The sequence below is a fragment of the Andrena cerasifolii genome, unplaced genomic scaffold (genome assembly GCF_050908995.1).
Source record: "Andrena cerasifolii isolate SP2316 unplaced genomic scaffold, iyAndCera1_principal scaffold0182, whole genome shotgun sequence".
Lineage (NCBI taxonomy): Eukaryota > Metazoa > Arthropoda > Insecta > Hymenoptera > Andrenidae > Andrena > Andrena cerasifolii.
Genome location: NW_027485075.1, coordinates 1 through 12039, shown reverse-complemented (window position 1 = coordinate 12039; position 12039 = coordinate 1). Strand labels below are relative to the sequence as shown.

The 12039-nt window shown below is 31.6% G+C and overlaps 1 protein-coding gene across 1 annotated transcript; it reads right to left on the bottom strand.

Moving 5' to 3' along the window:
- Positions 1-5154: 5154 nt before the first annotated feature.
- On the bottom strand, positions 5155-6942 carry LOC143378091 (putative RNA-binding protein EEED8.10). Its single transcript, XM_076829928.1, has 2 exons — positions 5334-6942; positions 5155-5228 (listed from the first exon to the last, which is right to left on the bottom strand). The coding sequence occupies exons 1-2, from the start codon at positions 6940-6942 to the stop codon at positions 5155-5157; spliced, it is 1683 nt and encodes a 560-aa protein (XP_076686043.1).
- Positions 6943-12039: the final 5097 nt, after the last annotated feature.

Here is a 12039-nt window from a genome sequence, read left to right as displayed (position 1 = left end):
AAAAAAATATACAAAAAATTAAAAGAAAAATAAAAAATAAAAAAAATAAACAAATAAAAATTTTAAAAAAATTTAAAAAAAAATGAAAAAAATTAAAGAATTTAGAAAACTTTCTTTAAAAAAAATAAAAAAAATTTTTATAAAAAATAAAAAAAAATTAAAAAATTTTGTTAAAAAATTAAAACAATTTTTTTAAAAAAAAATTTAAAAAAATTTAAAAAAATTTAAAAAAATAAGAAAATTTAAAAAAAAATAAAAAAAAATTAAAAAAATTTGTTAAAAAATTAAAACAAAATTTTAAAAAAAAATTAAAAAAAATAATTTAAAAAATGAAAAAAAAAATTTATAAATAAAAAAAATTAAAAAATATAGAAAAAAGTTTTAAAAAAATAAAAAAAAAATAAAAAGTTTTGTTAAAAAATTGAAACAAATTTTTTAAAAAAAATTTAAATAATATTAAAAAATTTAAAAAAAATAAAAAAATTATAAGAAAATTAAAAAAAAATTAAAATTAAAAAAAAGTAAAAAAATTTTTAAAAAACTTTGTTAAAAAATTAAAACAAATTTTTTAAAAAAAATTTAAAAAAAATTAAAAAAATAAATAAAAAAAATTAAAAGAAAACTAAAAAAATTAAAAAAAAAATTAAGAAAAAAATTTAAAAAACATAAATAAAATTTTTTTAAAAGAAATTGTTAAAAAATTAAAACAAAATTTAAAATTTTTTTTTAAATTTTAAAAAAAATGTTAAAAAATGAAAAGATTAAAAAATATAGAAAATTTTCTTTTAAAAAAAAATAAAACAATTTTTTATAAAAAATAAAAAAAAATTTTTTAAAATTTTGTTAAAAAATTAAAACAATTTTTTTTAAAAAAATTTTTAAAAAATTTTAAAAAATTTTAAAAAATTAAAAAAAAATTTTTTAAAATTAAAAGAAAATAAAAAAATTATAAGAAAATTAAAAAAAATTAAAATTAAAAAAAAATAAAACAAATTTTTTAAAAAAATTTTTTAAAAAATTAAGAAAATAAGTAAAAAAAAATTTAAAAAAAAACTAAAAAATTTTTTAAAAAATTAAGAAAAAAATTTGAAAAACATAAATAAAATTTTTTTAAAAAAGAAATTGTTAAAAAATTAAAACAATATTTAAAAAAAAATTTCTTTTAAATTTTAAAAAAACTTAAAAATTAAAAAAAAATTATAAGAAAATTAAAAAAAAAATTTAAAAAATTAAAAAAAAATTAAAAAAATTATAAGAAAGTTAAAAAAAAAATTTTAAAAATTCAAAAAAATTTTAAAAACACAAATAAAATTTTTTTAAAAAGAAATTGTTAAAAAATTAAAAAAAATTAAAAAAAAAATTTTTAAATTTTAAAAAAAATTTTAAAAAATGAAAAGATTAAAAAATATAGAAATTTTTATAAAAAATAAAAAAAAAATTTTAAATTTTGTTAAAAAATTAAAACAGTTTAAAAAAAAATTAAAAAAAATTTTTAAAAATTAAAAAAATAAAAATTAAAGTGGAGAAAAATTAAAAAAAATTAAATTTTTTTAAATTTAAAAAAAATATATAAAAAAATTAAAATAAAAAAATTTTAAAATACAAAAAAAAAAATTTTAATAAAAAAATATACAAAAAATAAACAAATAAAAATTTTAAAAAATAAAAAAAATAAAAAAAAATTTTTTAAAAAATTTAAAAAAAATGAAAAACATTTTTAAAAAATGAAAAAAAGTTTTTTAAAAAATTTAAAAAAAAATGAAGAAAAATTTAAAAAAATGAAAAAAATTAAAAAATATAGAAAAAAATTTTAAAAAATAATAAAAAAAATTTTTAAAAAATTTAGTTAAAAAATTAAAACAAGTTTTTTTAAAAAAAATTAAAAAATTAAAAAAAAAATTTAAAAATTAAAAAAATTAAAAAATTATAAGAAAATTAAAAAAAAATTAAAAATTTTAAAAAATCAAAAAAAAAATTTAAAAAATTAAGAAAAAATTTTAAAATGAAAAAATAATTAAAGAAAAGAAATTTAAATTTTTTTTTAAAAAATTAAGAAAAAAATTTTTAAAATTAAAAAAAAATTTAAAAATTAAAAAAAAAATTTTAAAAATTGAAAAAAATTTAGAAAAAAAATTTAAAAACACAAATAAAATTTTTTTTAAAAGAAATTGATAAAAAATTAAAACAATATTTTAAAAAAAATTTTTTTTAAAATTTTAAAAAATTAAACTAAAAAAATTTAAATACAAAAAAATTATAAATAAAAAATATACAAAAATTTAGAAGAAAAATAAAAAAATAAACAAATAAAAATTTTAAAAAATAAAAAAATTATAAGAAAATTTAAAAAAATTAAATTTAAAAAAATTTAAATAAAAAAAATATACAAAAATTTAGAAGAAAAATAAAAAAAATAAACAAATAAAAAATTTTAAAAATAAAAAAAAATTTCAAAACGTTTTTTAAAAAATTTTAAAAAAATGAAAAAAAATTTTAAAAATGAAAAAAAGTTTTTTAAAAATTAATATAAAAAAAATTTAAAAATAAAATAAAATTTTTTTAAAAAAAATAAAAAAATTAAAATAAAAAAATTTAAAATTCAAAAAAAATTTAAATAAAAAAAATATAAAAATTTAAAAGGAAAATAAAAAAAAATAAACAAATAAAAATTTTAAAAAAAAATTTAAAAAGTTTTTTAAAAAATTTTAAAAAAATCAAAAAAATTTAAATTTAAAAAAATTAAAGTTAAGAAAATTAAAAAAAATTAAAAATTAAAGTGGAAATTTAAAAAAAATTAAAATTTTTTTTTAAATTTAAAAAAAATATATAAAAAAATTAAAATAAAAAAATTTAAAATACAAAAAAAAATTAATAAAAAAATATACAAAAAATTAAAAGAAAAATAAAAAATAAAAAAAATAAACAAATAAAAATTTTAAAAAAATTTAAAAAAAAATGAAAAAAATTAAAGAATATAGAAAACTTTCTTTAAAAAAAATAAAAAAAATTTTTATAAAAAATAAAAAAAAAATTTAAAAATTTTGTTAAAAAATTAAAACAATTTTTTTAAAAAAAATTTAAAAAAATTTAAAAAAATTTTAAAAAATAAAAAAATTTAAAAAAAAATAATGTTACGTGCCGCGGCCTTTTTAGTGTTCGAGCGGCACGATTTTTAGACGCAATATCGATTAGGGGTATCCCACAGTCGTTAGACTATCAAGTATTGCTGGATTGAGTTTATGATTTAGAAAAAGCAAGGAGGCTCGCCGCAGTCGTAACAGTCGATTCTTTTAGTTGATAATTATTTAGGTACCTTCTCAGAAGGAGAAGGGGTAGATTTTGGGATCGTTGGTGCTCTAGTCCCGTACGGGTCTTTTCAATGGAATCAGATAGGTAATTGATGAGTAGAATTTAATAGTAAATAAAGTTTTAATGATTAAATAATGAATGGATGTAAAACATTTAACAGAACTGAATATGAACAAATCAATCAATAATTTAGAAAGAATAGACGTTTGTGAAATCGGTATAATTCCTGACTAGGGGAATCCCACAGTCGTTTGACTGTCAGAAATTATCGTTAGGTACGAATTAATTATAACGGTGTATTTTCGTGTACAAAAGAGATAAGATGTGCAACTCACCAGACAGTCACAATAATCTAATTGACAATATGCTTTAAATTTGCTTTTTAAGTTTTGGAAAACTTTCTGGATCGCTGATAAACCTGAATCAGAAAGAAGGATTAGACGCGAAAACACACACACACACACTTGATTTGAATTATAAATTGAAACGGAAATAATGTAAATTAAATTATTAACTGAGTAAGTTAAGCGAATAATTAGTTTTGAAAAGTTTAGGATTTGAATTGTTTCGCAAAGTTGAGTCTTTCACGCGGTTACACAGTAGACCGGAGAACTCTAGCTCTATAAGACTTCGCGGACCCAATGACACGCACCTCACGATTTATCGTCACAGAGTAGTACTGAGTTGAATTATGAAATGAAACTGAATAATAATAATTTTAACTAGTAGATACAATAAAAATTTGGATTAAATCGTTAACAGAATAAATAGTTTCGAAGTTATTAGAATATTTGTTTCGCAAAGTCGAGTCTTTCACGCGGTTACACAGTAGACCGGAGAACTCTAGCTCTAAAACACTTGCGGACCCCAATGACACGCACCTCACGATTTATCGTCACAGAGTGCCGCAGCTTCACGCTCTCGGCAGCGGCCAGGGTGGGTCCGCGTCGAAAAAGCTTACGCTGCATCTTATCGCTTGACCATGCATGGGCCCCTCCACTTAGCGAGGCGGGGTGTATGTGTGTTTGCTCACATCCATCCGTCATACTCTCTTGATTCAAATATACGATCGAGAAAATTATATTAACTGTATTTGCGGAACATATGTACGCACTATAAACCATGACATCAACACGGTACAATTTCACATAGCTGAAGGCCTTTTCCTCATCATACATAAATTTATATACACAATTTCTGACTAGGGGAATCCCACAGTCGGTTGACTATCAGAAATTGTGATAGGGGTCTAAAAGAACAATTCCTAACTAATTAACAATCCACGAAACGTGCGACAAAACCGTGGGAAGGCGTCGTTCCCTGCATCGGTGACCGGATGTAAAGTATACGATTCCGTCAATCTTCCAAGAAGGAACCCAGTGTGCGCATTCCTGATGTAGCCGTTACTGATTATGTTACAATGTTTAGCGCGACGGTCAGGGGTGCGCTCAACGAGGGCTTTCCCACAATGCTGCAAGGCATTGTTGAACCACACTCCTGCCGCTTACACAGAGCGAATTCGGTACAGCAAGAGAGCCACTGGGTCTTTCGGAGCGCGACTTTCTGGTGAGAACGCCGCTGCGTCAGCACCGCCTTATCCTTATCACGGGACGGCAATATGTCGAGGCGACGATGCTTCGAAGAAGGGGTTCCGATTTTACTAATTTATTATTAACTAACTAGGCGGGAGTATGATCAACGAGGGATTTCCCATAACGCTAGGCGTTGTTGATGCATACCCCGTCTTAAAAAGAGAAATTTTTCGTTCCGAACGTAACATCCCTCCCTCCTTGGAATCATCGTCGTCCCCGACGATGTATACTGAAGGTATAAGTACAGTAGCGCTTATGGACGTATGTGCTCAGGTTGCATTGGACTAGGGAAATCCCATAATGTTTGCACATTGTCGCAATGCAATCCTGTTACAATTTAGATGGGTCTAAATAGGGGCTCGTACATCAGGTCGTAGGTAACATGTAGAAAATGGTTGCGTTTGTACTTTGTGGATCGCGTAATCTGGGTACCTCCGATGTATAAATGTATTGGCTCGGTCCTGTGAGCCCTTGTCACTACCTCGTAGGCGCAAGTTAGTACCGGTTTGCCGATGTTTTGGCACCTCTCTACGTCGACTATGGCTATTTCAGGGCACTGCCGCAGCATACCGCATATGTCCTCGTCGGAGATGCCTTGATTCTCCCTACAGTGTACCTCCACCAAGCCCTTGAGGAACTGCAGGAACCACCCTCCGACGCTGGGATGCATGTTGTTGGCACTCAGGATCCGGAGTTTCTGCATTTGTCGCAGCGGTTCCAGGGTGAATTCTCCCTTGATATTTGTGCAACCACTGATGTTTAAGGACGTTACATCCTGCATATGCAGTGCAATTTCCGAAACGAGGCCGGAGGCTACCCATCCGCAAAACGTGAGGCTTAGGCTGGTCACATTTTTGTACCTGCAGGGGAAAGAAACTGCCATCTCCACTGGCCCCAGCTCCAGTTCAACAAACTCTCCCCTCTCGGCTGCTTCATTGTCCTCCTCCATTTCTATTTCAGGAACAGACTCTTTAAAGGAGCAAAAATGAAACTTGATTATTGTTAAAGTGGCGTGGAGGTTAATATTGTCAATTAACACTTGTAGAATGGTGTGATCTATTAGGCCATCGCATTTGCTTATGTCTAGATACTCCAGGCTCGTTAATTCCTGAAGCATTTTCGATAAGATTTCAGGTTTTAATATTATACAGTCGTGGAGAGTAAGCTGTTGGAGATCTTTGGTTATGGCTAACAAGGATCTACCGGTAATATCTGTCCCCAGTGCGCAGAACGATCTCAAGTGTCTGGCAGATTCCAGCACATTGAACAGCCCTGGGTCCACTGGTCCGTCGCATTTCCCTAGTTTAAGGCAGGTCAGTCGTGGTGCTGGAGGTTCCATTTCCCTCAATGCCGACGGTCTTATAGTTACCGCGGTTAAGTCCAAAGACTCCAAACCAGGACAGTTTTTAATCGCAATAGCCATTACCTGTGGTTTCAAATTTTTAGCCAAGCTTTCTTCACTTATACCTATACTCTTCAGACAAGCGCCCACCCTCATCATCAACCAGTGGAAGGAATTAGTTGTTATCAATTTCCCTTCCCACGCGTTCGGCCAACACCAGTTGTTGAGGTCAATATGACGCATATGGTGATAGGAGGCAAGGCTACCTTGGCGCCATCGTCGGGAAACCATTTCCAAGCGACCCCGATCTGCGAATGGCAAATAGCTGGCAATTTTTGCAATACATTCCGTTGGTAGGGGAATTTTGTCGCTTAAGTCAATTCCCGGAAATGGAGTCACATCGGGTCGTGGGGGAATTAACTTTGAGCTGTGCCATGAATCGGCCATCAGCACCCTCAATTTCCTTTTGTGGCATATTATTCCGACGTCCGCCGCAGCCAAGGCCTTCCTTGTTCCGTCCAGAGTTGCGAACGTTAGGAATGCGCAGTTTCCCGTTGTTTTCCTCATTACCACCGCATGCTCGACACCATAAGGGCGAAATACCTCGAGCAGCTTCTCCTTTTTTGTATATGGAGACAAACGGCTGACAAACAATCGCCGTTCCGCGGAGTTTTGTTGCCACTGACTGGACGATGCCATTTCGCTATACACTACAGACAGTTAAACACAAGCAAGATTAAATTATGAAATAATAAAATCATTATCAAAGGAGCAGAAGAACAATAGAAGAGTTATAACTAACAACAATTTCTGACTAGGGGATTCCCATAGTCCTTAGACTGTCAGGGTTAGTTGTTATACATATTGCTAGCAATTTATCATTGCCCTCTGAATAGGCAATGGTGGTCTGTTTTGCGAGGTATTTGATTCTTGTAATGGTATTGGTGCTGGTTGGCTGGTTGAAGCTTCCTCTGGTTCGTGGTTCGAGTCACGTTTCCTTAGGAATCGTATCCTGCATAAGGTCTTCAGGGGGTTCCAAAAATGGTAAATCATCAATCCTATTACGATTACGGCCTGTACCGCTATTGATCCGTACGTCAATGACAAATGTGATTTCCTTGCTCGATGATGTTCTCCAATTTCCTCTATTTGGGCTTCAATTTCATACAACGAATCAGATGTGCGTTCTAATTTATTAATGTCATTTGAAAATAGATTCTCTGTGGTGTGTTTCTCTTTGGAGTACTGATAGATTTCAGGTGATATCAAGCTAATGTTCAGTAATAGATTGGGAATGTAGTAATAGGAATCCTTGCTTAAGTACGTTTTTGATCCTAGCAAGGTATGATATCGTGTTTTTGCAAAACATTCCGGATGTATTTCCAAGATTCCTGTTCCAACTATGGTGGTGTGAGTATTCTTCTGTCGACCGCATAGGATTTGCATCGGTTCCGGTTGTTCAAATGAATATAACCATCCGCCAAGCGTAGTTAATTTTCGCCAGGAAGGTATATGATAGGGCATGATTCTAATATTACACAAGCGTAAGAATTTCGGATCTGGTTGAAGTAATAGAGAAGTTTCGCATGTTCTGTGAGCTATGTCTTGCAATGGGACGTCCTGTGGGCAAATGTAGTAATGCCATGCCCAGGTGCAGGAATCTATGAATGCATTATCTGATCCGAAGAATTTGGAGTGGTCAGTGCTTATACCTAAATATGGAAATTCCGGTAAGATGAAAGCCGAAATTGCAGTTCTATTACTACTTCCTACATCGCCAGAACTATTAATGTACTGAGGAATTGGTAATACGTGTAGTTTGTACAGGTCGTATTCAATCCGATTTACTAATGGTATCTGTACTGTTACGACTATTTTTCCTGTTATATACTTTAGGTTGACACGAGATATCTTGACGAGATCCTCGATTCGTTGATGGTCCCTCGGTATTGGAAGTTCATAATCGACCATTGAGTTATGTATTTCATTTATTATTGTTTTGAAACTAGATCCGCTCAGTAATGATGGGTGTAATTTTCCGTTGCGTGCAGTGCTCAAAGCCGTGATAAAACGTTGCGTGGTAGTAATGTAATGATTTAGAGAGGTTTCAACAGATGCTGAATATTGACTCATTGCTACGCTGTAGTTCAAGGCCAACTGTTTATCCACTTGCAGTACTAAATCCAAAATCGTTTGTCTATTAGTTTTTACTTCTGCTGCAACTCGGTTGAAGGTTTTATGAACATTATGGAGGTCACTTATGATTATATGTGTTTGATTTTTGACAAGTTGGGTGATTTTTCTCTGATCAGCATATATCTTATCTATTTCCTTGTTAATGTATTCAGAATCGTCACTGTCTAAAGTTCCAAATAGGGCGTGGCTAATTGAACCTATGAATCCGAAAGGTGCATTCCTGCGTGTAATAGCTTTAGGCAAATTATGTGATTCATATTCTGGCCTCTTAATTTCCATGCTCAATTCCATTAGTTCCTTCTGTAGTTCCGATGCTTCTCGCACTCTATCTGTTAAGTACTTTGTTCGTAAATAAGAATCACATGGTATCGTGGTTGGAAATTCAGTGCAGTGGCGACGAGTTTGTTCAATGTTCCCGGCTTCATATGGGAATTCTGCTACTACTTTATCTATATCTATAACTATTATGAATCGCCAATCAGCCCTTTGAAATCTAATCGCGTTGATTTTTTCGAAGTATAAACCCGGGTTCAAATCCGTACGTGTCAGTCTGTATAGTTCCTGGGTCCGCGCGGTATGTTGCAGAGCAAGTAAGATTATCAGTCGGGTCAGTGTCATCCTTCTTCCTGAATCAGTCAAATCAATCAGGACTCCAATTTAATTGTAATTTATCGACATGTTTGGTGAGCATTTTACCAGCTTCATCCCTTAACAACACATTATTGCCTTCCAATATCCCAATAATCTTATATGGTCCGTGATAACGCTTGGCGAATTTTCCCCTTTTTGGTTCTACTAAAACACGTACCATATCCCCTATTTTGCCTTTGAAGGGTCGGGCGTTCCTATCATAGTACACTTTTGATCTTTCCTTTGCCTGAACTAAATTTTGTCCTGCTATTACTTGCATTTCTGAAAGTCGCGTTATTAAATCATGTAAATAGGAATTGTACGTGACTAAATTCTCGTCGTTCGGGAAGGAACTTGGGCAACGCGCAAGTTTGCCAAAAACTAATTCATACGGAGTAAAATTGGTAGCTTCGTGAACAGATGTGTTATAAGAAAACATAGCGAAGGGTACTAATCTATCCCAATCATCAAAATCATTCATATAATGGCTAATATATTCGGTTAACACTATGTGACTTCTTTCTAATGCGCCATTAGTTTGGGGTCTGTAACCAGATGTAGTGACATGTTGAATTTTGAAGATTTTTGCTAAGTTCCGAATTATCTTATTAATGAAACTAGTCCCTTTGTCCGTTAGTATTGCGCGTGGCGTTCCATACTGCAATATAAGGTTAGTAACCAGTGCGTGAGCTATAGTTTCTGCTTTTATGTCCGGAACAGGGACAGCTATGCAATATTTTGTCAAATTATCTTGCATAGTTAGTATATGTTTGTTCCCGCTGGGAGTAGTGGGTAAAGGACCTACAGTGTCTAATGATACTTTAGAAAATGGCTCCAAGGGAGTGTCAGTGATTAACATTGGTTCACGAGTTTTAGTTCTTACTAATTTTTGATTCTGGCAACTATTGCAAGTACGGATATAATTTTGAATATCGTTGCGCATACCTGGCCAATAAAATCGTTCTCGAATTCTGCAATATGTCTTTGTTAAACCCTTATGTCCTCCTACCAAACTTTCATGTAACTCTGAAATGATTTTCAGACGAAGTTCTTCCGGAGGCACCTGAGTGTTTCCGTAACAAAGGGCTATTTCGATATTGCTATCCCCAAATGTATTCCTTAATATTTCTATTAACGTACCTTGAGGTAATTCGTCCGTAAAGTCACCATTTTGTGAGATTCTTAGACCCCGTATATCTAGATCTAAAAGAATTTTCCTTAGGTTTTGTAGCCCAAGTTCCAAATCCCGAGTAGAAATTTTATCAAAATGTTTTCTTTTTACGACTACACTAAATATTCTATTTTTACCGCGCTTTGTTATTAGTATTTGTCCCACTCTGGGCTTTGCCTCTTTTAAGTCGTTCGCATTGATGATGCCTAGGTCGGAGAGCAATATACTCACTGGTGTAACAAGTTCACAATCGGACGAAATGAAATGTACATAGTTTGATCTGTAATACGTTAGATTTTGTCTCGTAGAAGTTACGATGTCTTTACTTTTGTATTGCTTGCTGCGAGATTCGAATTCTAGATCCGGAGGTATGTAATCAGCGTCCGGGATGTATATGGATGATGAATTTGAGATTTGTGGGAAAAGTTGTCTAGGAGTAGATTTTTGAACGATAGGTTGCCTACCTCCCTCCTTGGGAGTTCGTTCAACCGTTGAATTTGGAAATGGTGTCGAAAGTGCTATAGGGTTTGGATCTACGGTCGGGGTAGGTAAGATTGAACTGTATCTAGGCCTGTTAACGATTGTGCTATCAGGTACTTTTGTTGCAGTTATTTCTAGTTCTGATTCTTCCGGAATATTTTTCAGCTGAGGTGCTTTACTGGCTGTTTCCTCACGCCTTGGATTTGGAATTTGACTACCTTTTTCAGAATCTCTAGCTTGTTGTAATAATTTTTCTATTCGTCTATTTAACTCTTCGTCCCCAGTATTGTCATCGTATGGATCCAAATCTTGTAATATTTCCTGTCTATATTCATCTAAAGTGTCTCCTTCAGAAAGGGCATCTAATAAAACTATTTCCTCTTCAAGTTCCTGTAATTGAGCGCTTTTATCTAATAATGATTTTTCAAATCTATTAAAAGACTCTTGTAGTTCTTCTAAATCTATAAATGTGGACTTCTGTTTGTTCTGATCATCTGTATCACTATCGCGAACTTCGGGTAAATTAATGGCAATAGTTTTCTCTACTTCGGACTCGCTCCCTTTTTCCCGCAATTCCGTACCGGCCACTGCACTTTGTGAATCTGGAATTTTAGGATTCTCCACCATCTGTTTAGGATGAAATCCCAGATTCGGCAGTGTACTCCTACGTTGACGGAATATGGGCGGATCTGACTGTTCGTCATCGGAATCGACGTCCTCTACTAGAGAAAGTTCTTTTGATCTACCTAATTCTTGTGTTTTTGATGGTCCCGGAGCTTCAGTAGCTTGAAACTTTGCTCGCGTTCTAGTTGCTATTGCACTGGTATCTAAAGGTACAGGTATCCTCGGTTTAGATATTGAACTTACTGGTCTCCCTAATTTTGGTTTTCCTGGTAAACTAGCTATTCTTTCCTTAGGTTTGGAAGCTTCAAATTCCGAAGATGTCGGGATTCGTTTGCCCGTTGTGGAGGGTTTATTTATTGGTAATAATTTTGGGCAATCAGGTGCTAACTCCGACTTTGTATTATCAGAGGAATCCGATAAACTGAAATCATCAGACGAACATAGTTCATTTACTATGACTGGATTCCTTGATAAGGCATCAGCATTTGTGTTTAATTTTCCTGCCTTATGAATAAATTCATACTCATAATCTCGCAATTTTAGTCGCCAGCGGATCAATCGTTGCCCTGGATCTTTTATTGAATTAATCCATCGTAGCGGTTCGTGATCACTGACTAGGGTAAATTTACGGCCATATAAATATGGTCTGAAGTGTAAAATGGCATAAAGGACTGCCAAACATTCCTTTTCTGTAG